The sequence below is a fragment of the Acinonyx jubatus genome, chromosome F2 (genome assembly GCF_027475565.1).
Source record: "Acinonyx jubatus isolate Ajub_Pintada_27869175 chromosome F2, VMU_Ajub_asm_v1.0, whole genome shotgun sequence".
NCBI classification, from domain to species: domain Eukaryota; kingdom Metazoa; phylum Chordata; class Mammalia; order Carnivora; family Felidae; genus Acinonyx; species Acinonyx jubatus.
In genome coordinates, this window is record NC_069394.1 from 3,180,025 (window position 1) to 3,207,045 (window position 27,021).

The window sequence follows — 27,021 nt, forward strand, 5'->3', positions numbered from 1 at the left end:
CTGTTGGCGGAGCGCCCACAAGTGGACTATTTTCAGCAGATGGCTAACAAGGCCCGAGTGTTCCTCCCAGGATGTGGGGCCCTGGGCAGGAGGCAGCCCACTGCAGGCTTCCCCAGTGGTCAGGGACGGAGGGTCTGTTTTGGGGCTTTTTCCTAAACCGCTGTAGGCCTGATACCCTTGTAAAATAAAATAAAAACAAGTACTAGAAAAGACAAAACAGGTTTTTTTAACATGCAGAACATGAGCCAAGTTTGTCTATAAGAACTCCAGCAGACCTAAAAATTACTATTTCAGATTGCTCTGGAATTTTTTTAAAGATACTTGCCTTCTGTTTCTGTCTCATCGTGGCCTGGTGACAAATCCCCAGCCCTCACGGGTCCTTGGGCCATGCGAGGCACAGCACCCCTACTCCCTTCTGTGGGGCCAGCTTGTGCCCCTGGGTAAGGAGCTGTATTCTCCTTTGAAAGATTGACTCCCAAGTTGCTTTGTCAGTAATCTCGCCCAAACGTCTTCTAATAGATGAGCATCAACAGGTGTCGACTGGAATCTTCCGTTCTTAGGAGTGACACCGTTGAGGGCGGTCACTGCCGGTAAATACGGCTGCTGCCTTTCCTTGCGTACTCCAGGGGGGTCAGGGCTCCCTCACCTTCTCCCGCTTGCCCCTGGCCGCCCAGCCCTGACCTAAGGCACTCGCTCCTGGCAGTGGGCCCTCTCCCCATCCAGCCCTTGACCTCCCGGGGTGCCCCTTTGCCTGCAGGAGCCCTCACAGGCTGGCCGGAGAGAGCCCACGGCCTCATCAGCCTGCTCAGAGGGCTTTCTTTCCTACTGGGCATGGCTTAAAGACAGGCTGACTGTGTCACCGTCTCGTCTTCCTTACAGCGAGCACAGTACTCCTCTAATGCGGTGCTGCGCTAAAGATAGGAGTTTAATTTTAAAGCGAGAAAGGCCTGTCTCTATAAAGCCGACTTTGTCTTCCGAAAAAGGAAATGAATGTCTGAGCTGTTTGTCCCCCTCCTACAGACCCAGGCAGTCTACGCATGAGGAGCGCCAAGCGGGGGTTCGGGGTGGGGGGGCAAGGACACGCCGCGAGACCCCCTCTGGCCCTTTTCTGCTGGGCCAGGCCACGCCCCTCCTGTGTTCTTGTGTCGGCTGCATTCCAGAGGTGATGACAGTGCAGTGACAGCACACGAAAGAAGAGACCGCGGTGTGGCTGGTGGTTGCTGCGTCCCCAGAGCCTAACACCGTGCCTTCAGCCCTCACCTGCTGCCTGTGAGGACGCAGCGCCCGGGGCCACAGGGGACAGAATGTTCACACCGGTGTCCTTTTTGGTACCAGCAACGGGAAGTAACCCACCTGCCCCTTCCTGCAGAACAGATGGGGTCGCGCAGTGGGACGCTGCACACGGGTCGCGGTGGGCGAGACCCCTCCTCGCGCCCACAGGGATGGGTCTCACAGAGATCACGTTCACGACCCCGACACAGGGGAGGCACTGTGCAGAACGTGAGTTCTCTGGCTGCGGGTCAGAAGATCGGTCCCCTCTGCGAGGCGGAGGCCGGCCTCAACTGGAGCCTGCTGGGTATCCACAGTATCTTGATCTGGGTACTGGGTTAGGTGGGGGCACACATTTATAAAAACGCACTGGGCTTGTGTATAATGTATATAAGTTATACCTAAAGACAGAGAGAAGGTGTACCTGATGGGGAAAATAACCAAATAACCAGCCCCAAACATTTTTTATGTGTGTGACCTATTTCTGTAAGATTTCAAATATAAATTTCTTCTTTTTGTATTACTGTCTTCAAATCTAGAATGTTCTGCACGCACCTCACCCAGGAGCAGAGGCACGAACGGCCGCTTCTCTCTGACGGCCGGTGTTGGCTCTCTCGAGTCCCCCATGCTGGCACCCGCCTCTGAGACAGGCTGTCGGCTGCGTGGAAAAGCTTACATACCTCTGTTCGTGGAACACAAGTGCGCGTTACAGAGATAGGTTTTCTCGGCTGAAACTGAAACGCTGTGTTGGGGAAAGTGTAATGTGAGGGGATTCCTGTGCATTAGGAGTAAGTCGTTTCATGTGGTTCGTTTGGAGATCCAAATGCCTACGTAAACACATGGGACACAGCACCTAACTGTGCAAGCATATAAGAAACAGAAGTTGCTTTTGTTTAAGTGAAAAAGTAAATGTTTCCTCCAGTCAGGGTCTCCTGGTGGGCTCAGCCGGAAGAGCATGCGGCTCTTGGTCTTGGGGTCGTGGGTTCGAGGCCCGGGCTGGGTATAGAGATGACCTAAATAAGTCAACTTTTTAAGAGATACATTTGCTCCGGTTAAAAGAAACCACGTATTTGTCGCCTGGTTGCACGCACCTCATGTTGCTTCAGGCAGCTCGGGGCGTTCGCCATCCTGTCGCGTCTTCTTCACGCATGGAAGGCGCACACGCGACCCCGCGTCCAGCAAGTCAGTCGGTGCCACTTTCCCCGGCAGCATTAGCTCACTTCGTGTCTGGGTCACATTTTGGTAATTCTCGCGGCGGTTCAGACTTCTGTGGCGGTGACCTGCGATCAGTATCTTTGAAGTTACGACTGTCACTGTTCTGGGGCCCCACGGACCACGCTGTCCTCGAGCAGCCCTGTTCCCTGAGACACGACACTCACATCAGGCCGGTTAATATCCCTGCGGTGGCCGCTGGGTGTCCCCGTGGGGGAAAAGGTCACATGTGTCTCACTTTAAATCAAAAGCTGGAAGTGATTCAGCTCAGTGAGAAGGCGTCAAAGCCCGAGACAGGCTGAAAGCGAGGCCTCTTGCACCAAAGGGTTCGCCCAGTTGTGAGCGCAAAGGAGCCACTCTTGAAGGAAAGTACAGGTGCTTCTCCCGCGAACGCGCGGATGATAAGGAAGGAAAACAGCCTCGTTGCCGATGCGGAGAAAGTCGGGTGGTCGGATGGGAGATCAGATCAGACACGACGTTGTCTTAAGCCAAGGCCTGGCCCGGAGCAGGGCCCTCCCTCTCGTCCGTCCCACGACGGCTGGGGGAGGCGAGGGAGCCGCGGGAGGAGAGCAGAGGCTGGTTCCGGAGGGTTCAGGAAAGAAGCCATCTCCACAACCTACAAGTGCGGGACGAAGTAGCCAGTTTTCCAGAAGATCGAGCTCAGATAGTCAGCGAAGGCGGCTGCACTAAGCAGCAGGTTTTCGGTGTGGATGAGACGGCCCGGTCCTGGAGGGAGACGCCGTGCCGGACCTCCGCAGCCAAGAGAAGTCGGCGCCTGCCTTGACAGCCCCGGAGCACGGGCTGGCTCTCTTGGGAGGGGCCGACGCGGCTGGTGACTTCAAGAGGGAGCCGGTGCCCAGTGACCATGCTGGAATGAGGGCCCGAGGAGTGGTGCTAGGTGTCCTCCTGTGCCCCAGCGGTGAGACCACAGAGCCCGGCTGGCGGGCATCTGTCCATGACACGGCTGACTAGATATTTGAAGCCCACCCTCCAGGCCTTCTGCTCAGAAAATAAAGATTCCTTTCAAAGTCCTGCTGCTTCTGACAAGGCGCCTGGCCACCCCAGAGCCCCGCTAGGGATGGATGCGGAGATTTGCGTTGTGTTCGTGCCGCTAGCACAGCATCCGTTCTGCGGCCCACAAATCAGGAGTTAACTTTTGACTCGCAAGTCTTCTTACTTAGGAAATACATTTTGTAAGGATACAGCTTTGGGGCACCTGGGGGGCTCAGTCAGTCGCGTGTCCGACTTTGGCTCGGGTCGCGACCTCGCGGTTGGTGATTTCAAGCCCCACGTCGGCTCCCCACATCTGTCAGCACAGAGCCTGCCACAGATCCTCCGTCCCCCTCGCTCTGACCCTCCCCCGCTTGCGCTCTCCCAAAAAATAAATACGTATGTTTTTTAAAAAAGGTTTTAATTAAAAAAAAAAAGGATATAGCTTCCATAGACAGGGAGTCCTCGGACGGATCCGCGCAAAGTTGAAAACCTTCTGGAAAGCAGTCACTGTTCTAGATGCCACGAAGGACCCCTGTGATTTCGTGGGAAGAGGTTGAAACGTTAACACCGACAACAGTTTGGAAGAAGTGGATCCGACCCTCGTGGAGGACTTTGAGGGGCTCAGGACGGCCGCGGAGGACGGCCCCACGGAGGCGGTGGGGACCAGAGGGCCGGGATCAGAAGCGGAGCCTGAAGACGGGACCGAACTGCTGTCATCTCAGGATAAAGCTGACGGGCGAGGAGGTGCTCCTCGGGGAGGAGCAGAGAACGTGCTTTCTGGGGATGGAAGCCTCCTCCTGGCGAGGATGCCGTGGAGATTGTTGGAAGGACAACAGAGGATTTAGAATATTCCAGAACCCTAGATGGTAAGGCGGTGGCAAGGCTTGGAGGACGGTCCCCACTTGGAAAGGAAGTCCTGTGGGTAAAATGCTGTCAAACAGCATCACCTGCTCCAGAGAAATCGTTCGTGAAAGGAAGGGTCAGTAGACGTGGTTAGCATGTTTTAGCAATAAAGTATTTTTTTTAAAGTGTATCTGATAGCGAGTGAGGGAGGGGCACAGAGAATCCCAAGCAGGCTCCGTGCTGTCAGTGCAGAGCCCGTCATGGGGCTCGAACCCACAAACCGTGAGTTGATGACCTGTGCTGAAACCAAGAGTCAGCGCTTAACTAACTGAGCCACTCAGGTGCCCCAGCAATAGAATAGTTTTTAATTCAAGCGTTTTAAACACAACGCTATTTATTGCATGCGTTACAGCGTAGTATAAACGTAACTTTTAGAGCCACTAGGGAACCAAAAATTCATCTGATTCACTTTATTGTGATTTTTGCTTTGTTGCGGCGATCTGGAACAAACCTGCAGTATCTCTGAGGTACGCCTATAATTCTGCCTTCTAAGCTTCAGGTTCCTCGTCTGTACAAGCTTCTTTCCACCTTGCATTTTCAGTGGAGCTTTCCTGCAGCAGGTATTTCCTGAATGTCTAATGGTGCCCGTTACTGTTCCAAGCACGTATGTAATCCTTGTATTCACCGTGGGAGGTGGGTATTAGTCTGCCGCTTTTCCAGCCAAGGAGTGGGTTTCGGGAGGCTGAATGCTTTGTGCCAGGGCCGTGGACACTGTTCACAGGGCAGTTGTGTGGATGCTTCATTTCCCCACCTGTGCGTCCTGCCTTCTACCAAGTCCTGGAGACCCCACGGGAAGCACACAGCCGTGGCCTCCGTCCCTCACGGAGCCTGGCGTCCAGTGAGAAGAGGCAGGGATTTCTAATGTTTAGGACAGGAGGGCAGATTGATACAGTATTCTGTTGATGGAATTGGCTCCGTTTTAAATGACAGTCATTAGTGGCAGGGCACAGGGTGCCTGCTGGCGAGGGACATCCAGACCGCCCAGCACTTGGGCAGCTGAGACCCAGGACCGTCCAAATGTTTAAACCCTCTGACTCAGTAGTTTTTTTTTTTTTTTTGGAAATCTGTCCAGGGAAATAATCAGGGATTTAGTCAAATGTTTGCATACAGAGGTGTTTATCAACAACTGTTTATACAATTGAAATTTGAAGATTGCCCCACCATGTAACAGAACTCCTCATTTTACTTGACACTTTTGTGCTACTGACTTAATACTTTGCCAGTGGTAATTGCATTAGTCCTCCCATCATGCCTGGGCAGTGGGTACTATTACTGCCCCGTTTTGCAGCTGAAGAAATTGAGGTCCAGGCCACACAGCTCAAAAGGGTTGGAGCCTGATCCGAACCCAGGGAACCAGATGCCAGAGCCCGTGTGCCTCATTGTCACGTGTTTATGACTGCCTTCATGCTGGGGGATGCTGTGCGGCCTTTTAACGTGGTTTTTACCGGTTTCCACTATATAACGTCGTACAGAGGCTGCAACATTTTATGGCATGGTTCGTTTTTGTAAACATACATTTAAAAGAAGGGAGAGACAGAGCTCATTTCTTCCTCGCCGCACACCCCACAAGTGCTTATAGGTTGTGTCCTCGGTGCTGGGTCCTTGCAGGTGCACGGTGTACAGACACACAGATGACGTATCGAGACGTCCTCTTTCGAATGAGGGAAGTCATTGCCGCACGATCCCTGCCAAATAGAGGGTATCTGTAGACCAAGAACTGAGCGGTCCTGTCGGGGGAAGCCAAAGGCGACGACCCCGAGAAGGGGTGTGTGGCCAGAGCACGCGGACAGAGGGAGGCAGGGACCAGGGACCAGGCAGGCCACTGCACAGGCTGGTCTTCGTGGGGAACATACCTTCTGCCAAGCTCGGCCAGGATGGCACGAAACCTGCCCTGCGTAGTGTGGGATTCACGAGATTTGCGTACTCTCACGTATACTAAATCCGGATCAATCCATCTGGTTTCTGTATCACGGATGCGTTGGGTGGGGGAAGGGGGGTGACGTGCGACTGGACTGTTTGCTGCTTTGGGGGTACAGCCAAGTGCACGTGAACCCTGCTCTGCCAGGACGCAGGAAGGGGTTCTTGTTCTTTTCCACTCTGGGCCGGAGTTCTCTCTGCCGGGAAGAAACCTCTGTGCTGCTGGGAAGAGAGGGGAAGTGCGGACTTCACCGCGCTGCGCGGGGCTTCTGCACACTCCCGTGCGCTGCGCGCTGCGCGCACGTGGAGAGAGGGGCTTTGCCGGGGCAACGGACCTGGGTTTGTCACCACCGGGTTTGAGGATTTTTCTGAAACTGGGGAACTTGCGACTCTTCTCGTCCAGACGACGGCGTGTGTCATAAGAGAAAGGGACTTAATACAGAATATGTCCGTGATTTTCAAAGCAGGGATGAACCTGTCCGATTTTGTTTCCTTTGCCATAGAAACCCGACGTGCGGCTCTCTCGAGGCAGCATCGACAGGGAGGACGGGAGTCTTCAGGGCCCGGTAAGCAGCTGCTGGGTTTCCGCCAGGAAGACTCGGGAGATATGCATGCTGTCGCTGCACATAAGCTGTCGTTCGCTAGTTCTGCCCTCTTGGTGCATGGTTCTAGTTTCCACAGCAAGGCTTTTTTCTTGTGTGTGCTTTGAGGGGCAATGCCTAAATTCTCTTTAAAGAGCTGGTTTATGATTATCCCAAATGTACTTAAAGCCTGCTGGAAATATTCCCCTGATCTTTTAGGGAGAACGGGTCAAATGGTTTTATTTCCATCAGCAGGTATCTGAGCAAAATAAAAGCAGATTTCTTTAAACAGTCAAAGAAGTTCCCAGTACAACAGAGAAACCTGTGCCTGCCGGGTGACAGACCTATGGATGTTCACCCTAATAAGGCTTCTCCAATCTGTACCGTGAGATCCAGCTGCCCCTGACACTTGGCCCCTACAGGATGCGCTCAGTCACCAGCGTGGGAAGATTGGGCCTTTCCCGTCACAATGTGCTGGTACAGCGGGCTCTGTGGGCAGAATCTTGGACGTTGCTGATTCACGAGCAGCAAGTCACACGACCAGTTACTCGGCACACAGGTCTCCTTCCGTAGAGTGGAAAGCTTAACGAGCGACAGGCAGTCTGTCTTAAGGTGGTAAGGCTGAGGATCAGCACGCACGTCAACCCCTTTCAAGGAAGCGGCTATTGAGAGCACCACTAATAGGAAATTTTGCTAGAAAAGGCAACTGTGTGTGTTCCAGCATGGGGCGCATAGCAGGCCCCCAGACGGTGCGTGGAGTGGGCACATAAGGGAGGGAGCTGCGCCTGGATCTTAGAAGGGTTCTCCAGAAGCACCCCGTGGAATGGACGGCGCGGGACAGGTCCACTGGCGGTCCCGGAGCATTTGCTGGGCCCGGGGGCTTAGTACCGATGAGAAGGAGCCGTGCCGAGTGCCGTCCTCAGGCCCCCTCCCTGAAGCCTCAGCTCTCCTGTAGTCAGGACTGGTGCCACGCACCCCACAGAGGAGTAAACCGAGGCTCCTAGAAAACCAGGCCACGGTCACCTGTCGCGGTGCCAGATGCCAGACTGCGCACTTGCCAACATGATGGCTCACTTCAAGGGGTGTAGTTCAGGTCGTGGTCGCTTCCCGCGGGGGTGCTGAGAACGCCCGCGACCGTGGCGGTGTTCCGTCTCCCGTCAGCCCTTCTTCGCTAGAGACGACAATCTGGTTTGGCCCACCTCTTACAACGCTCCAACTTAACCCTTTGGAAAATGCACCATGGTTTCAGGGAGAACTCTTCGGCTGGAAGACTGAGATTGTAAGGAGGAATGAGACAGTGAACAAACACTGATAACTGGCCAGTGGAAATCGACCCCATCAGTGTGCATAGAAAGTAGAAAGTGTTTGGCTTTTCAAAATAATACACAGGCTGACGGCATGTTCCTTTTGTGACAACTCTGTGTTAGGTAAATGTTACCAGCCTCAGTTAACAAACCGGAAACGCAAAGCCCCAGACAGTTGAATGACTCCTCCGAGGCCCAGGGCCCGTGGCTGGATACACGGCACAGCCAGAGCACAGCCTGGCCGCGGGCTCGTCCATAGGACTTGCGAAGGCAGAGACTTTGCTGAGCCTCCCCTCCAGAGCCAACCTGTGGGATTGCCTAGCACAGTGCATGGTACACAGATTTGTTGAATTAACCCAGAATGTTCTTAGAATAGAATTTTCTAGTTAATTGGACTTTTCCTTGCTACCTGAGTATCAACCAGAAAATTCTGTGTTTTAACTCTTTTTAAGTATGTGTATTTTACTGCCTGGATCGGGAAGCACAACATAACTCACAGACTGTGTCCACTTTTAGAGTTTTTGGCCACGTTTTCCTGCATTTTTCCACCATCGCTCATCCTCTGGCTCCCTTGGCTGCCTGGTTCTTCACGTGCTGTTTGCCCCTGCCAGGGGATCCCCTGTCTCTGGGCCACGCCCCTCCCAGAGTTCTTCACGGCTTCCCCCACCCCAAGTCTGTGCTCACAGATCACATTCTCAGAAGGCCTGATCTTCCTACTGAAACCTGCGGTGTCCTTCCCTCCCCCCTCCCCCCGCCCCCGTCCTCCTCTCCCTTTTCCACCGGGCTTGGCAATGTGCTGTCATGTGCACCTGCTGTTACTGTCTTGCTCCCTGGGTTACATTTACACTGTCTGCTTCACAAGGGGAGGGGAGGGGCTCGTTTTGTGCCTGGAGCAGAGCCGTTCAGTAGCTGTCAAGTAAATGATAGGTTAGAGGTGCCTGGGTGGCTCAGTCGTTTGAGCATCTGACACAACTTCAGCTCAGGTCATGATCTCACGGTTCGTGAGTTCGAGCCCCTGCACCGGGCTCTGCGCTGACAGCAAGGCGCCTGTTTAGGAACCCCCCCCCCCCGCCCCTCCCCCACTTGTGCCTGCTCTCTCTCAAAATAAATAGGTTAACTGTACAGTGCTACACTGAACGGGTTGTCAGGGAGACCTCCTTCTTCACACCATACAGGTTTGTGAGTGTCTAAGACCAGGGGTGTGGAAGTGTGTGTGGTTCCAGAAGGCCAGTTTTTTGTGGTTTTTTTTTTTTTATTTAAAATTTTTTTTTCAACGTTTTTATTTATTTTTGGGACAGAGAGAGACAGAGCATGAACGGGGGAGGGGCAGAGAGAGAGGGAGACACAGAATCGGAAACGGGCTCCAGGCTCCGAGCCATCAGCCCAGAGCCCGACACGGGGCTCAAACTCACGGACCGCGAGATCGTGACCTGGCTGAAGTCGGACGCTTAACCGACTGCGCCACCCAGGCGCCCCCAGAAGGCCAGTTTTAATCGCGTGCCCCACTTGCTAGTCTTTGTGTCTTAAAGAGGTAGATTCCTTCACATTACAGAGTGAAGCACCTTAAAATACGTGTATTTGGCAACTAGTTTACTATCTTAAATTGAGCAAGGTAAGTCTCTCTCTCCAGAGGTAGAGTGTAGGCATAAAAAGACGGCTTTCATTTCGTCCCGGGGTAGGTTGTGTCCGGGGGACCGCAGGTGTGACAGTGCACGGCAGGCCTGGCCTTGAGCGGAACAGTCTTTGATGGTGTCCCTGGGCGGAACTTCCGGTTGTGCTTTGGCTTCTCGTCTGGGCCGGGAGCCCGGTGGGGACCCGGTGGCTCTGTAGCAGCAGGCCCTGGGTGACAGTGACACCCCAGCGCCACAGTGTCCTCCCACTGTCACCGTTCCTGATCGCACCCCTGCTTGTGAGGAGGACCAGCGGGAGGGAGGGAGGGAGGGAGGGGGCTTCCTGAGCAACGGACCCGACGCTGGGGAGGCCTGGATCTGTGCTCCTGAAAGGTGGAGGCTGGAGGCATCCGGAGACGTAGTTTTTCTGAAGGAAATTTTAAGTTGTCCGTGACCGCTCCCGTCCACGCTCCTGTGTATCCCACACCCTGCTGGCAGCTTTGCTTTTTCCTGATCCCCACCCACCTAGGCCTTGAAGGCAGCCCCCCACCCCACCCCCGTCTCGCTGGTCTCAGAGCCCAGCGCTTAGCACAGACGTTCAAGGGGACGGAAGGGGAGGGAAGGCCATCGCCCCATGGTGCCCACTGGCACAGTGACCGACCTCTTCTCTTCCCACAGACGGGAAACCAACACATCTATCAGCCTGTGGGTAAACCAGGTAAGTGAAGACGTGACATCTGTCAAGTTTTTACAATGTGGAGGGGAGTGGGTTTTACCTGGATATCGTTTCTTAGCTTTGGAGTATCTCATGACTTTGTAACCCGTTTTCCTCTGTGGACCAAAGCAAGTATGATGTTTACCAAACTCAGCCCCTGCCTAGCGTATCGGAAAACAGACCTTCCCGCCGATGCGTCAGAAACGCCTCCACGGGGTGCCCTCCAAGATTAGTGTGTGTGACAGAAGCACGAACCCGTGTTCAGTGTCTGTCTGGGCCGTGTGTTACTGTACGTCACTTACGGGGACACCTTCCCTTTCCCAGACCCCGCAGCTCCGCCAAAGAAACCGCCGCGGCCTGGAGCCCCCGGTCACCTGGGCAGCCTCGCCAGCCTCAGCAGCCCCGGGGACAGTTACAACGAGGGCGTCAAGGTGAGCGTCCGAGCCTCTTGCTCCGGGTCGGTGACCTGTGACACGAAGCAGAGTCAGTGCCGAGGACGGGACGAGCAGAGTGGCACCGCCGTGGGCCCCAGGCGTCCGTCTGGTGTGGCTCTGAACCCGTCCAGGAGGCGGGAACAAGCTTGACGGGAGCCTGTCTTTTCTGTCTTTCTCTCACGTGGTAGATTCTAGGGCCTCAGTCAGAGCTCAGCCTCCTAGGTAGTTTCCCTCTGATCAGGCAGAGTGGTTCTTTGGAATAAAGCGCTAGGATGGTTTCTGGTTTTAAAAAGCAATTGAACCAGGGTGCCTCTGGGGGAGACCTTCCGCAGGCCCCTCAGTCTCCAAGTGGTGGGAAACTGCCACCGTTTTCCAGACGGAGGCGGGACCACACGTGCAGAAGCGCGTGTGCCGCGTGGACCCAGCCCCGGGCAAGGCAGCGTGCGGCTCAGGCGCCCTCACGCGCCACCTGCCCTGCCGGCTGGGACTGGGGCCGTCGGGGTTCCCGAGCCCCCCACCCCGGCTCCAGCCAGCCCCGCAGCGTCGGGCCCCGGGTCTCCCGCGGGCAGCCGTCCTCTCCCACAGAAGCAAAGGCAAGGGTTCTCTGCCGTTCCGTGAGAGGGTCTTCCTCTCAAAGTGTATCCTGTTTCCCAAGTCTGCTACACCTTGTTTTCACGTTCTAGTATCTCTGTGGTCAGGGGACGCGCTGGTCCAGTTGGCAGCTTTGCTTTCCCTAGAGGAACATACAAAAGTGCCTCCTGCAGAGGACGGCATCTTAGAGTCGGGAACTGTGTTCTCCGTCAAAAGACGCTGTCTCACCGATACCCACCTTCACCGGGCGCCCTACCTGCATGCACGCTGTGCCAGGACCTGCCCTCACGCCAGCCTCCCTCAGGATCAGTGCTCTGATTGTTGTTTCCGCCTTTCACACGAGACCGCAAGCTTCACAGAGGTTAGAGGGTGTGTTCAAGGTTACAGGCTCCCCAGCCGAGCCAGCCTTTAGCCAACATGCTGATTTCCAGAGAGAACAGGTATGTTGCCATGTTGGGGTCAGGAGGTAGCTGGAGGGAGAGAAGATGCCACCTGCAGACACAGGGCAGGGACCGGGGAGTGAACCCAGCCAGACCAGCCTCCCCTCTGCGGGACGCAGCCCAGGTACCGCTGGGCCCGGGGCGCCCCTGGCAGTCAGTGCTGCTCCTGGTTCGGGGCCCAGGGGCTTGGCCTCTGCGGTTTCCCCAGCTGGTGGTGGGGGCACCTCCCACGACTCTTCCAGCGCCAGCACCCCACAGGGTATTCTGATACACCAATAGGTGGAAATCTTCACGGAAATAGTATGCCCACTTACAATGTATTAAGCAAAGATTTTTTAAATAAGGAGTATGAAGTATTATCTTCCTTATCCACCTGTTTGGTGGGGGTTACTGAATCCAGCCTCAAAGAGCAATACTGTTTTAACACAAAAACACTCCTCTTTAGATGTAGTTCATCCAGGTAACGTTTAGCCAGACATCGGTGTCTCTTCGGTGGCTTTGTTTTGATTCTGGATTCTCTGAGGCTTTAAGCTCCCACCTGAGCCATTGGAACTGTTGATGTCTCTACAGGGTGCCACTTTATCCTAAGTACCCGCCAAGGGTCTCCAAGTTGTCAGGCTCCAGAAAATAGGAACCCAGGAACAGATGCCTGTCCAAACGAAGCTGTTGCTTCGGGAAGGTCACTGTGCATGGTCCCTGGAAGCGCTGAGACTGTGCTGCTGTGACCCGCCTTGGGCGAAGGGCAAATACAGAACGGAAGCTCTGGATGGGTTAGCATAAAGCAGCCTTTGCCTCCGAGAGTCCAGAATGGTGGCGGTTCTTCCTGACGGAGCCCTGCCTGTGGCTGCTCTTCAGGAAACTGTGCCTTTATGTTGGTGTGGTCTGGGCGTGGCCGACGTCACAGGGCTGCACATGACTCGGCGCAGGAAGTAAGAGACGGATGTCGTCTTTGAAGTGATGCAGTTAGGAACAACCTCCCTCTTTCTAATGCAGGGGAAACACTGTGGAGGGTTGTACCTGGAAGTTTAAGATTCTGCCTAACTCTTATACCACAGGGTACCCTTGTTCCGGATGATTCTAAGGAAGAAGCAAGACAGCTACCTTTCCCCAGTTAGCTTGATCTTTTAAGTTACAATAGGATAGCCTTGGTGTAAGCTGTGTAGAAGAAAAAGCATTAAATAAAAGTTGTGACTTTCAAATAAGGGAGCCTTAAACCATAAGAATTGGCTCAAAAGAAGGGTTTGTTTTGTTTTCTTTAAAATTTATTTTTAATCTTTTTTTTTTTTTTTTTTTTTTGAGAGAGAGAGAGAGAGACAGAGGGCAAGCAGGGTGGAGGGGGCAGTGGGCAGAGACAGGAGACACAGAATCCGAAGCCGCCTCCAGGCTCTGAGCTGTCAGCACAGAGCCCAATGCAGGGCTCAAACTCACAAACTGTGAGATCATGACCTGAACTGAAGTCGGACACTTGACAAACTGAGCCACCCAGGCACCCGTTTTTGTTTTTAAAATAAGCGTCTGATGTCTCTAAACGCAGCCCCAAGCCAGGGGTCTTTATTCTGGTGCTAGGGCTAACGACAAAGCCCGTTTTTGAGGGCACCGGGGGCCGGACTTGGGGAGCGAGGTTGACAGCCTCTCCTGATGGCCCGGAAGCCCAGCGGGCGGTTCTCAGTGACAGCGAGCATATTCCGGTGCCTTTCTCTCTGAAGTCCCTAGTGCTTTGCTTCTCGCACGGCTACCAGATTGTCCCTCTCAGGCTTTGCGTGTTTGTCTCACTCACTCCGTGCAGACCAGCCCGGTGTGTGGCGGGCCTCGTGACTGAGTGTGCGGGCACCTGGCCGGCCCGCTGCTGTGCTTAGACAACCGGCAGCGAGGGCCGCGGGCAGGCTGCAGACTCGCTCCTTCCGGTTCTGCTCGTGTGTTTTTGTGGGGGTTTTGTCTGCTGCCTTTATTAATACTGTTTTTCTTTTTTCCCTTTCTCTGATAAATTTCTCTAACTTTTCCTCACCTCCCGTTCAACAATAGCCATGGAGGGTAAGCACATCGTGTCTGTGTGTCTGTCCCACTCCTTCACACCTAGCGCTCTGCATGTGACTCTAGCAGAGATCAGGAAGCCTGGGGGGGGGGGGGGCACTTTTGCCGGGCTCCTCACCAAAAACAGCCTTTTACCTGCCAGAGACTGGGACATGAGCATCTTTGCAGTGACTGACTATTCCTGTCCACATCTGTCCCATGTCCCAAAACTTATTTATTTTTTGAGAGAGAGAGAGAGAGAGAGCCCAAGGCAGGGAGGGGCAGAGAGAGAGAATCCCAAACTCGGAACAGCCAGGTCCCAGGCCCCTCGGACAGAGTCAGCCCGAGGGTGCAGAGTGGCCCCTAGAGGTGTGGACCGAGCGCTGGCCGCAGACCCAGCAGCAAACAGCTGCTGTCACCTGCTGTGGTTGAGTCTTCTTAAACACACAGACTGCCGTTCCGTGCCTGCTCTTGCCACCTTGGGCCATTAAATGCCGCTGGGGACTTTCTGCAGACCCTGCGCTCGCCCGCCTCCGGTCGGAGTCCGGCTCATCCTGGGTCCCATTCGTGGTGTCTCTGTGCCCGGGCCCTGGGGTGGGCGCCTGCACATGAGCCCCTTTATGTCACCGTCGCCACGCGGCCAGGTGAGGAGCTGAGGCCCCACCACCCTCGAGGGCAGCGCTGGGCTCCCGGCGGCAACACCTGCCAGCATTGGTGTCGCTTCACAGACTTGCACCTGCCGGCTCCTAACAGTCGTGCAGGGAACACACACGTTTCCGAAGTTCGGTGGTGTGGAGACAGCCACGCTGAGCCCTAGCTCTTACTTCCTGCAGGAGTCCCCCTGACGTAGAACACTCGACCAGCTTCCTCTGAAATCCTCAGAGAGATGCCAAATACGTGAATTCTTTCTTGGCGAATGATGGTGGAGGGGCCTTGAATCACTTCTCTGGAAGAATCTGGGGCTTTTAGTATAACGTGTGTGATGCCATCTCCTTCCCTTTAACTGAGCTCAAAGTTATAAAAAAATTATTGCCTCGGACCCTTGTCACGTGGATGGGTTAGTCTCCTGTCATCCTCCAAGTGAGCCGTAGCCCGGTCAGACCAAAAAACTCGGGGTGATCTGCTTTGATCTCTTTTAAAGACCACCTCCCGCCTCCCCCACCCCCGCCCCCGCCCAGCTGCAGGGATGTGCTGCCACCTAGTGGGGGCTGGCGAGGTGACGGCAGCTTCTGTGTTGCAGCTTCAGCCCCAGGAAATCAGCCCCCCGCCCACTGCCAACCTGGACCGGTCCAACGACAGGGTGTACGAGAATGTGACGGGCCTGGTGAAGGCTGTCATCGAAATGTCCAGCAAGATCCAGCCAGCCCCCCCGGAGGAGTACGTTCCCATGGTGAAGGTAAACCACAGTTGCGTGCCCACTCCCGCGGAAGGTGCGGGGACCCTCGGAGTCAGACCTGGCGCTTCAGGAGCCGTGTGTGAGGGTCCCGCACAGTGACCGTGCTGAGTCAGGATGAACTGTGGGTCCTGTAGTAGTTGCTGCTCACACATACGGACCAGCCTGTAGCGTGAAGCGTGAAAGCAGGCGGGCCAGCGCTGTGCGCGCCTTCGGGACACGCGGCTCTGCCGTGGGAGCACCAGCTCGCGCACGCGGGAGACCGGTTGTCCTTCAGACGCTGTCCGGGGAAGGGGCCGTCCTGGAGAGGGATGTCGGGGGCTTTGGCTGTGCTGTTTCCTTCAGCTCTCTGAAGTGTGGGTGCTCTCTGAGCCTTTTCTAACGAGGGTCAGACAGAAATGAAAACGTCCTGCTGCTAGCCTAGCCTCGCCTTTCCAGGCTGTGTTCAGGGGCGTGGTGTCCTGGAAGAGAGTGCCAGAGGCTCTGAAAAGCGATGCCAGGCCCCCACGGAGCAGGGCACTGGGCAGGCTCAGGGGTGTCCGCAGTGCAAGGAGCGCCGTAAAGCTTGGCTCTAAGCCTGGATTTCCAAAACGTGCGCTTGAAGACGCTTCTTTTAAAATTGTGGTAAAACACGTGAAACACAAAATCTGCCTTCCTAGCCACCACGAGGTCTACACCGGTGTTAAGTTCGTTCACGCCGTTAGACGGCTGGCCTCCAAGACTCTCCTCACCTTGCAAAACTGGCGGCGTCCCCGTGAACGTGGCGACCCCGGGGGCCTGGTGCCCCATCTCCCCTTTCGGGGCGGGCCTATGCCGCTGAGCACCGTGCTGTACAGGCTCGCCCACGCCGTGGCGGCCGTCAGGATGTCCTTCCTCTTCGAGGCTGGCCGATCGTCCCGCCAGGGACCACATCCTGAGCGTTCAGAGATCTGAGTGTTAGAAATTCCTGATAACTTCGGATCGGGCTCAGTGCTGAGGAAAAGAAATACGGAAATGTCCGTGCGGTGTTAGAAAGGAAACAAGGCCTGTCACCGAGGGGAGGGGCGCTGCCGGTGTGGGAGTCCTTGCGTGTGCTCTGACACGGGTGTGGTCTTGTCTGCTAGGAGGTCGGCCTGGCCCTGCGGACATTACTGGCCACCGTGGACGAGACCCTTCCGGTCCTGCCAGCCAGCACTCACCGAGAGGTAGGACACGGCGCCCCCTTCCTGCGCTGGCAGTGCGGGCAGGACGCGCTCTGAGGTCGTGGCCTTCCACCAGCGAGGCCCGGGGGCTGTGGCTTGCCTGCCAGGACGTGGCCGTTCACCGTGGAGGCAGCGTGGGCCGGCACCCACCGGGCTCGGTCAGGTCCCGCTCCGCTGCTGCTCCACAGCCGCCGAGGCGGGGCCCAAAAGACGGGCGGCTCGTAGGGGACGGTGGGGAGCACGGGTGCAGGGCTGGGTGAGGGCCACGTCCTCCAGCGCCAGCTCGGGGAGAGGCCGGAGGACAACGGAAATGAGCCGGGAGAGGCAGCCCACCCTCCTCCCTTGAATTCTCCTGAAAAAATCAGTCTGCACACGGTGCCGGCTTTCCACGTAGAGTAGTGATACCGAAAAGTGCCTTTTGACTGAAAACATGTGTTTTAAAATTTTTTTAAGGAATCACAGTTCACCTAAAACCCGGTCTCTCAGCAGTAATCCTCATTTTTGCCGTCTTTGGCCATTGTGCATCATGTGTTGACTAACAGATGAGCAGACACAGCTGCATCGTTTTCATAAAGCACCCGGCTGTGCCGGCCTCCAGGGTGTGCTCCGTCCTCCAGAGGGGCCCCCCGTCTCCTCCAGAGGTGGATGCCGCCCGGGCCACACGCGCATGTGGCTCTGTCCCCCAGAGTCCGAGGCTGCCCCAGCCTTGCTCCCCCTTCTTACTCTGTCCCCACACCTCCCAGCTCCTGCACCTACCTTCCCACTGTCCCTAGCCCTGCAGCCCAGCAGGCTCTGTTCTCATTTGTCTTCTTAGTTTCTATTTGAAATGATGTCAGACTTAAAAGTGGCAGGAATAGTGCAGAGAATTCCCGAACATTCTCCACCTAGTGTCGCTGCCTTTTAACGTTGTCTCACATCTGTGTCCTCGGTCTCTGGTTGTCACCACACGGTCTCCTTCCTGTGAACCGTTTGACCCTCAGTGTTTCCATCTGTATCTCCATCGGGAGGCGGTTCTCACACGCTGTCGGGTTCCAGCAGCCTGGGCCGCCAGCGCCCCGCATTGTCTCACCGTCTGGTCCACAGCCAGCAGAGCTCTGACGTGACGCCCCGCGACAGTCTGTTAGCCCCCTTCCGCCTCGAGTAGGGCCTCAGACTCCGTCTTTCTGCCGTCAGCGTCTTGGAAGGCTGTAGGCCAGTTACCTTGGAGAGTATTTATTCCCAGAGAGGAGTTGAGGGGTTTTGTGCGAAGACTGACGTTCCCTCCTGATGAGATCGAGGTCGAGTTCTTCTCGGGACATTGTGTCCGAGGCTCCTGGTGTCCGGGTGACGCCCGTCTTGAACTGGCACAGCCCGTATCCATGCTTCCCTTGCAAAGGACCTCGGGTCACCTGAGCGGAGTACCTGTGTATTCCTAGCCGGTTGGGCGCTAGCTGGCTCGTCTGCCTCGTCGGGACTTTAATTGGTCGCTTCCACAACGAGCGAGAGTTTTGCCAAAAGGGGGAAAGTTCCAGTGCCAGAGGCCAGAAAGTGGTATCCTGCCATAAGTGTTCTGCCAGAGCCATTTCTAACTTCTTACTTCGGCCGATAAAGCCTGAAGCTGCCTCTCCGCTGCCTTGAGGCTTCTGTGCCACTTGCTCTCGCATACACATTTTCTGTGGATTATTGCTTTTTAAAAGAAGAAGGGAAGCCTTATTTGATCTTGCTTCCGCCTTCCCCGGTCCCTCTGTCCCCTCGTGCTTCCTGAGAGAGCGGCCGGTCCTCCTGGGCCAGATCGTCCCCATTCCTTCCCTGCGGCTGCCTGGGGCCACCGGCGACCGTGCCCCCCGAGCCCCCATCCTGGCTCGTCTGCGAGGCCCCCGCGGGCTTCAGAGCCACCCTCCTTCACGTGTCTCGGGCCCACACCCTGCTCTGGTTCCTCTTCTTGGCTGCCCCGAGCGTGGCCCAAAGGTGCCGCACACCCTGGTCTTACAGAACGCTTTTTCTCCTTGGTGGCTCTCCGCCCCTTACGTGGATGCAAATATCTGATGCCTCCGGTGGGACCTCTGCCTGAGCTGTTGGATGTCTGCCTTCAGCAGGACATTCTGCTCCTGGTTTTGCTCCCAGTTGCTGGGGCCACCACGCCCTTGCCACCCCTGCCTCCGGGAACCCCCTCCTCCCCACCCACCCCCGCCCCCCCCCCCCCCACACACACACACACAAGCAGCCGCTCACCTGTGGGCATCACGCCGCAGGCTGGGCCTCTCCGTCCTCCCCTCCACCGCCCCCCTCCCCTCAGTTCCCACCACAGTCTCTGAGCTGCCTCCTCTGCCCGTGGCTCTCCCGCCCCTCCCTCCCACTCCCACACGGCCACCAGGGCCCTGTTGCCAGAATTCCTCTCCGGACGATGGCATTCCCCTCGCTAAAAATCTCCTAGGCCTCCCATTGTCCCAGCGGGACGGAGGTAACCTGTCACGGCTTGTGAGGGAGCCAGCCTCCTTGTACAGTCATTCTCTGTGAAGTCTCCTGACCCTCCCAGAACGAATGGATTGTGTCTTTCCATTGTGGATTCATCCCAGCGTATTGGAGGTAGTTGTGCGCAGGCTTCTCCGCACCAGACTGCGCACACAAGTGTGTCTGTTTCCTTCCTTAATCCACACCACCAAGTGCCTCGTACAGGTGTGCACAGTAATCAGTAAGGGACCGAGCAGTAAATCGTCACCGGCTGAATAAGCAGACGGGGAGGGAGAGACACCCGAGCAGAGCATCCCGATCCCTGAGGCGGCTTCTTCCGCCACTGCTGCCCCCGCTCCAGCCTCTCATCAGTTTGGGAGGGCCGCGGTGGGACCGGGGTGTCCTTCTCGCACAGCAGAGGCAGGTCCTGAGCCACGGTTGGTCGTGTAGGAAGAGCACTAGGCTGCGAGTCCACACCCAGGTTTCTGTCTGGAACCAGAAGCCAGGCAGCTGGGCGACCTCAGCGCGTCTCCTTGTGTCTCGGTTGCCTGCTCCGACGGGAGGGCGCCAGGCCGGGGGCCTCCGAGGTTCCGTCAGAACCTGTGATTCCTTCAAGAAGCCAGAGTCCTGCCAGTCACTGAGATTCATGGTCGCTGAGGGCTTTTGTGGAAAGAGGCTGCTGGTGCACACGGGCGCGTGCATACTCTGTCGGCCGGTTTCCTAGAGGAGACGCTGATCTTACCCCGCCTACGTCGGGCAGGTTTGTTTACGGGGAAGAGCGTTTCTTCTCCGGAGGCGCCCAAGGCAGGTGCATAAGGGTTGCCTGAGCGGAGCGCGGAACGAACGTGCCCGTCCTGACGCCTCTCTTGTGCTTCCAGATCGAGATGGCCCAGAAGCTGTTGAACTCCGACCTGGGCGAGCTCATCAACAAGATGAAGCTGGCCCAGCGGTGCGCCATGACCAGCCTACAGCAGGACCACAAGAAGCAGATGCTGACCGCCGCCCACGCCCTGGCCGTGGACGCCAAGAACTTACTCGACGTCATCGACCAGGCCAGACTGAGGGCACTCGGACACGCGAGGCCGCGCTGAGGGGCCCCCCGGGCCTCGGGGAGGACGCGCCCCGGCGCCCCGCCAGCAGCGGGGGGCTCCCCCGCGCCCGGGGCTGTGACTGACGGCCGGTTCAGAACCTCTCTCGGACAAATTTAACCTTATTTGATTTGAGTTCGTTGTTTGGTTTTGTTTTTCTTTAATCATGGTGTTCGGAAAAGTCCAGGATCCAAGATGTGGCATTTTTCTGAGAATGAACATTGTTCGTGAGAAGCTTTCAAGAATCACCAAGAACAGATGACCGTCCCGTGAGGGCGTGTTTCTGTGGAAACGGCCCAGGCGGGGCCGTGCGTGCGGGGCCTGAGCCAGCTCAGCTGCGCACAGGCAGAGGAGACCGGGAGGAGAATTCTGGGAAACCCGAGGGGCTGAGAGCTCTTCTGCGTGTGCAGAGTGGCCAGCCAGACCGGAGTTTCTGCTGTGAGGACGCCCTTCCGTCGCAATACGCAAGCAGCGCTCTAAGAGAACATCAGAGCTATAGTTTGGAGACTTGGGTCATTTCAGAAACAAACAGAACAGCAGCCACCCTTCTGTCCTTCCCGCCTTTTACTTTCCTGTTGGATATGTGAAGATTCGGTTGGAAGCTAGCTATAGACCACACTAAAAACTTTTGTCTTTTTTCACCAGAATAACGTGCCAGTTTTTTGTAGCAATGTTATTTCTCTTGGAAGCAGAAATGCTTTGCACCAGAGCACCTCCAAAGTGCATTGAGAAGTAGTTCTGGAACCATCCCTGTTTTCCATTTTTATATAATTTATACAGAAAGACGAAAGCCATGTTGACTATCTTGCAGCCACTGGAGCTGACTAACCCTTCCTTGTGTCTGTCTTCCCAGGAGGCGAGTAAGCAAAGCAGAGAGAGTTGGTTTTCTTTCGATGTCCAGTTACACCATCCATTCTGTTAAGTAATTTTGAAGAGTATACCCTCCCTTTAGTTTGTCGGGGGATATAAATTATTCTCAGGAAGAATATAATGAACTGTACAGTCACTTTGACCTATTAAAAAGGTGTTACCAGTAAAGTTGTCGGTGTAGTAGCCTTTCTTCGGGTTCCTTCAGACCCTTTAAAAGTTTTCAGGCGACTTGTCAGGTAACATACAGGAAAGCTCTCGACAATTACTGGTCCTTCTTTCCCTGTCTTCTAGATCGGTCAAGGATTTTAGCACAGGAGGATGGCCGCACACAAATCAGGCCTTTCTTTCCATCTCTGCCTATCACATGCAAAGTCGAGAGAGGAGTGATGCCCATCTGGGAGCCGTTGCCTCTGTGGCCTTGACGTCCTCACGGGCGTCGCGGCCTCGAGGACACAGCTGTGACCGGCTCTGTCACTAGGGAAATGGTCAGCACGCGGTCCCCCAGACCCGCCCCAGTCTTGCCAGAACCTCTGAGCCGGAGCAAACGGCAGTGGGCTCTGCAGACGGGGAAGAGCCAGGAGCCGAGCTCCCGAGTGGAGGGATTGAGGGGATGTTCCCAGGTACATACATATTCCCATGGCTGCAGCAGCGGCCGCTCCTTCTCTGGGCCCAGGACACCGACTTCCTGGGAGGAAAAGGCCAGGGGGTGTTACCCTGAGTTTCCCTCACTGTCCCGCTTCCTCCTCGCTGCAGTGGTGGCCGTGAGGTCAACGCCCCCACATACGTCACGGGGGGGGGGGGGGGGGGGGGAGGGGCGCTGCCGTCGGGCCAGTGTCCCCGGGGAAGGGGGCCCAGTCGCCACCAGAAGCACTGCCTCACAGCGAGAGTCGCTTAAAATCGTATCCTTTTCCTCCCGGTGTGTCTCGCCCTCTGGCGCGAACAACTGAGGTAGGTCTCGCGCATCCTGTGAGGCAAAGAAAGAAACGCATTTTGGTCGCGGGAACGGGCGAACACAGGCCAGACGGCGTGGCGTCCGCACAGGAGCTGGCCTGTGGTGTGCTGGCGCAGGGGACCGAGGGACTGTCACAGGGACCGCTCGGGGACTCAGCTGTGTTACCCTGCGGGGGACCCCGACCTGACGTGAAAGGCGGTCCGCGCCGGGCAGGAGGAGCACGACAGACGGTGAACGTCCCCCGCTCACAACCTCACGTCTGGGTTCCTCCAGCTGTTTTGTATTTAACAGGAGCTTAGTTAGGGAGTACTTCACATAGAGAGAGGGCACACACACGGTGCTCGCTGAACTTGTCACGAAGCAACACAGTCTTGTAACTGACGCCCGATTCAGACACAGCGTAGCGCTTACGGCACCCCAGTCCCCGCTTCGCAGGAAGGTGGCAGCCGCCCGATTGTCCTCTGTCCGTCCAGACGGCAGGAACCTGTGCGGGAGACCATTGGGGGGCCTTCTTCTCCAGGCCTGCACAGAGTAGGGGACACGCTGCCATCCCCTCGGGAGGCCCCCTCTCCACTTGGCCGCCAGTCCCCATCCTGCCCCGGGCGGTGGCCCCACCTCCAGCACTAACCCTCTACCCGCTTCTAGGAAGGCGCCGTCTGCACTCTGGCTCCTCACTCGGTGACATCTCGGACTGTCCGTGCTGCGTGCGCATCCCGTGCGGCCCGCGGCCCGGCTGCTGCAGCCCGTTCACCTGTGCACCTGCTGCATCGTTACCGACACTGCCGCGGGCGTGTACGTGCACGTAACACATTCCCGTTTCTCGTGACAAACAGCCGTTGGTGCTGTTTCTGGAACTTACGGTGAGTGTATGTTCGACTTCCTTAGAGACCGCCAAACCATCTTCGCATGTGGTTGTGCCGCATCGCGCCTTGACCAGCGGTGTCTGAGCCTCCCCAGTGCCCATTCCCGTTGGTCCTGTCATTTCCGACTTGGTGGCAGTGTGCGTCTCTGATGTTAAGCATCTTTCTCTATGCTAACCGTTCCTTACCTCTTCTGTGAAGTGTCTGCACAAATATGTTGCTTTTTTTGCAACGGGACTGGTGAGCATTTATTTGTGAGTGCCAGAGCCTCCTCGTGTGTCCCGGGTGCTCGTCTCGTCACATTCCCGCTCCGGAGTGGAGCCGTTCATCCCCGCACGTCGATTGTCCCTCAGAGTCTCCAGGCATCTTCCCACACCTTGACTTCAGACTTCCGGCCTCCAGAACTGGGGGAGGGGAAGTTTCTGTTGCTTTAAGCTTCCGGTTAGCAGCCCCAGGACACTAGTCCTGCCTCCAAGTACTTCAGCGTGCGTCTCCTGAGAGCAGGGACACTTACACACACGACACGGCATCACACTCCGGAGACTTCACGTTGTCTAATGTACGAGCCGCCAGTAATGTGCTTTACATCATTTTCCCCCAAATCCAAAACCCAGTCCCGGGTCATGCCTTCATTTGGTTGTCCTGGTGTTTTGGTGGTGCTGGTTTCCAGAAATTTTGCAAGCTCTTTGTCAAACACCGCCGTTATTAGAAATTAAGTTATATACACCTATAACTAATTAAATTATATTGGAAACAAAGGTAACAAGGGCACAGAACTCAGCGCTTCCTCATTACTACATCGTGCTGTTACCTAAGCTCTCGGGCTGTGTATGTCGATTGTGGCTGTTTGACCACACGCTGTGTGACCGTGTGTTCTGCGCGTCCCTGCCCACGTCTGCGTTCGGTGACCTCACCTCGGCAGCTTGAAATTAGCCAGGGCGGGAGTATCTCTACCGTGGAAATCGGCAGACACTACAACTCTTCCTCTGGGAACCTGTTGTCCACCGTTCGTGGCACACGGCTACCCTCTAGTTCCCTTTGTCGAAATTTCATGACTGTATTTTTTAAGAATGCAGGCCAGTTTGGGACAGTGACCCTGTTTCGGCTTGCCTGAAGGCTCCGCGTTACCAGATTCAGGCCGGCCAACATGTTCCGTATGTGGTAACGTGAGCCCCGTGGTTCCGCTTACTCATTCTTTCTCCCAGCTTTGGGGGTGACATGGCCCGCGGTGGTGCTGAGTGGACCGAAAAGCTTGACTGGTGCCCCAACACCCTGTGCGTCTGAATGTGCTCTGGAGACGACAAGGCAGCCCAGTGGGGATCCAGCCGGACTTGCTTTCTATCTGTCACTGAGGCAGTGACTTTGCAGAAGGGAATCCCCCCCCCCACACACACACACCCCCTCACTGCTGCCAGGACTTGGTGAATGTTTATATGGATCTGGAGTAAAAAAGGCGGGGCGGGGGGACGCCTGGGGGTCAGTCGGTTAAGTGTCCCACTCTCGATTGCCACCCGGGCCACGATCTCATGATTTGTGAGATCGAGCCCCGCGTCGGCTCCGTGCTGACAGTGCGGAGCCTGCTTGGGATTCTCTGCCTCCCTCTCTGCCCCTCCCCTCCCTCTCAAAATAAAGAAATAAACTGAAAAAATAAAATGGACCGGGTAGCGCTGGCTTTCAGTTTTGCCCTGCGTTACACGTTTTCCTGGGTGACCTGGGGCCGGGCACCTGGGCAGTTTTCTTGTGGGCATTTCTGTAACTCGGCGTTGCTCCCCCACCCCCCAGACGGTGTGGGCACTCACGGCCACCGCACAGCCTCACAGGTGCGCCCCCACTTACCTGGGTGTGGGGCACCCTCGTCAGCCCGGTCGTTGTTGGACACGGGCCTCTGGAGACACTGCCAGGACACAGGTCAAGGTCAGGGCCAGGTGCCGGAGAAGGCCCAGCGCCTGCGAGTCCACAGAAACGGACCGAGAACTACAGCTCATCCCCACGCAAGCAGCCCGTAACCACTGTCACCGTGGGACTTCAGTACCCACGTGGGATCGGCACAGAATTTAACTGACTTTCTGGAAAACGGGGGTGCACATCGGGGTGAGGGAAAATCCTACTTTCCAGGCAGAGTCTGCAGGAGGCAGGGGGCTGCACACCCTCCTATGGTGAACCCCATTGTGTCGGCCTCTCTGTCCCCTCCTCTGTGACACACAGCCATGTGTGAACCTCCCTGTGTCCTGACAAGGGCCCACGTATTCGTGCACCTGCGTGTAGTTACAGAAGCAGGCCTAAAGGGCCGTGTTAGCTAACGCTTTCATTTGGTTCTTTTTTTTTTTTAGTATTTTTAACATTTATTTATCTTTTAAAGAGAGAGAGAAGCAGAAAGAGGTAAACAGAAGATCTGAAGCGGGCTCCATGCTGTGAGGCTTGAACCAAAGAACCGTGACGTGAGATCATGACCTGAGCCGAAATCAAGAGTCAGCCACTTAACCGACTGAGCCCCCCAGGTGCCCCTAACGCTTTCATTTTGAAATGTAACCAACCTTATCGAGTATAAGAGGCTGTTTAAATCCATTGATTTTCCTATGTTAATTTCAGCACCTTGAAAAATGTGTTTATTTGCAGAGAAAACAGGAAGAAGCATGTGTGGAATTGTGTGACAAACGTCTACTTTTTCTGTCTGTGTGCATTTCAATTTCTTTACAAGTTTTCAGGCAAACAACTTAGTATTAACCCAAGACCCAAAGTCAATTAGGAATTTTAAAAGTTGTGTTTAGATTGGGAAGAAAGAATAACGAAATCACTGGTGGCATTAACATTTGCAGCAGATGAAAAAGACATGAACAGACACTTCATCAAAGGAGACATCCAGATGGCCAACTGACATGAAACGACGCTCAACATCGCTCAGCACCGAGTCAAATACAAATACAAATCATAAACCACACCGAGATACCCTCCCGCCGGTCAGAGTGGTTACAATGAACAACTCAGGAAACAACAGATGCTGGCGAGGATGTGGAGAAGCGGGAGCCCTCTTGCACTGTTGGTGGGAATGCAAACTGGTGCAGCCGCTCTGGGAAACAGTGTGGAGGTTGCTCAACAAACTAAAACTAGAACTACCCTACGACCCAGCAATTGCACTACTAGGCATTTATCCACGGGATGCAGGTGTGCTGTTTCGAAGGGACACATGCACCCCAGTGTTTATAGCAGCCCTATCGACAATAGCCAACGTATGGAAAGAGCCCAAATGTCCATCGATGGATGAATGGATAAAGAAGATGTGGTGTATATATATATATATATATATATATATATATATATATATACACAATGGATATATGTATATATATACACACACTCAGCAATCAAAAAGAGTGAAACCGTGCCATTTGCAACAACGTGGATGGAACTAGAGGGTATTATGCTAAGCGAAATTAACCAGTCAGAGAAAGACAAATATCATATGACTTCACTCATATGAGCACTTTAAGATACAAAACATGAACATAAGGGAAGGGAAATAAAAATAATATAAAAACCGGGAGGGGGACAAACATAAGAGGCTCTTAGATACAGAGAAGAAGCAGAGGGTTGCTGCAGGGGTTGTGGGAAGGGGGATGGGCTAACGATAAGGGGCACTAAGGAGGACACTTGTTGGGATGAACACTGGATTCCACACCTGAAGTCATTATTGCACTAGATGCTAACGAACTTGGATGTAAATTTAGTGATAACACTTGCCCAGATAAACAAGACGTTTGATTTTATTTTTATTCCCAAGTCAGTACAGCTTTGATTGCATTTTTAAAACATCACCAATATTGGGGCACCCGGGTGGCTCAGGCGGTCGAGCGTCTGACTCTTGGTCTCAGCCCAGGTCACTGTCTCGTGGTTCCTGGGATCAAGGCCCACGTCAGGCTCCACTCTGGCCGTGCAGAACCTGCTTGGGATTTTCTCTCCCTCTGTCTCTACCCCTCCCCTGCTCGCTCACTCTCTCTCTTTCTCAAAATAAATAAAACCTTTAAAAACAAGTAAACGAAATAAAATATCACTGATAAATCTGGAAAATCATCAGCGTCTTGCTGTTTCCGTGGCTGGACAACTTCCATCTACTCATCAGCCTGCTGAACTGTTCCTTTTTTAGAAACAGATACCATCCAACATGTTCTGACATCCTTGGTTTTAATTCTTGTGGCTTGCTGAATCAAAGCAGCTGAGTTTGATGCAAGTTCAGTGTCCCTTCCTTCAAGAATTAACTCATCTTTCTGGGC

At 55.1% G+C, this 27,021-nt stretch overlaps 1 protein-coding gene across 20 annotated transcripts in view; it reads left to right on the plus strand.

The window, feature by feature from the left end:
* PTK2 (protein tyrosine kinase 2) overlaps positions 1–21,109 on the plus strand; it is a 256,989-nt gene extending 235,880 nt beyond the window's left edge. For 19 of the 20 annotated variants that reach the window (XM_053208063.1, XM_053208073.1, XM_053208062.1 and 16 more), the window contains 6 exons: positions 6,798–6,860; positions 10,468–10,507; positions 10,829–10,935; positions 15,220–15,375; positions 16,476–16,556; positions 19,862–21,109. In XM_053208063.1, the coding sequence (XP_053064038.1) occupies positions 6,798–6,860; positions 10,468–10,507; positions 10,829–10,935; positions 15,220–15,375; positions 16,476–16,556; positions 19,862–20,074 (660 nt within the window). In that variant the 3' untranslated portion in view covers positions 20,075–21,109. Of the gene's footprint in view, positions 1–6,797; positions 6,861–10,467; positions 10,508–10,828; positions 10,936–15,219; positions 15,376–16,475; positions 16,557–19,861 lie in introns of those variants that run through there. The other variant, XR_008292471.1, reaches the window with a different exon arrangement.
* Positions 21,110–27,021: the final 5,912 nt, after the last annotated feature.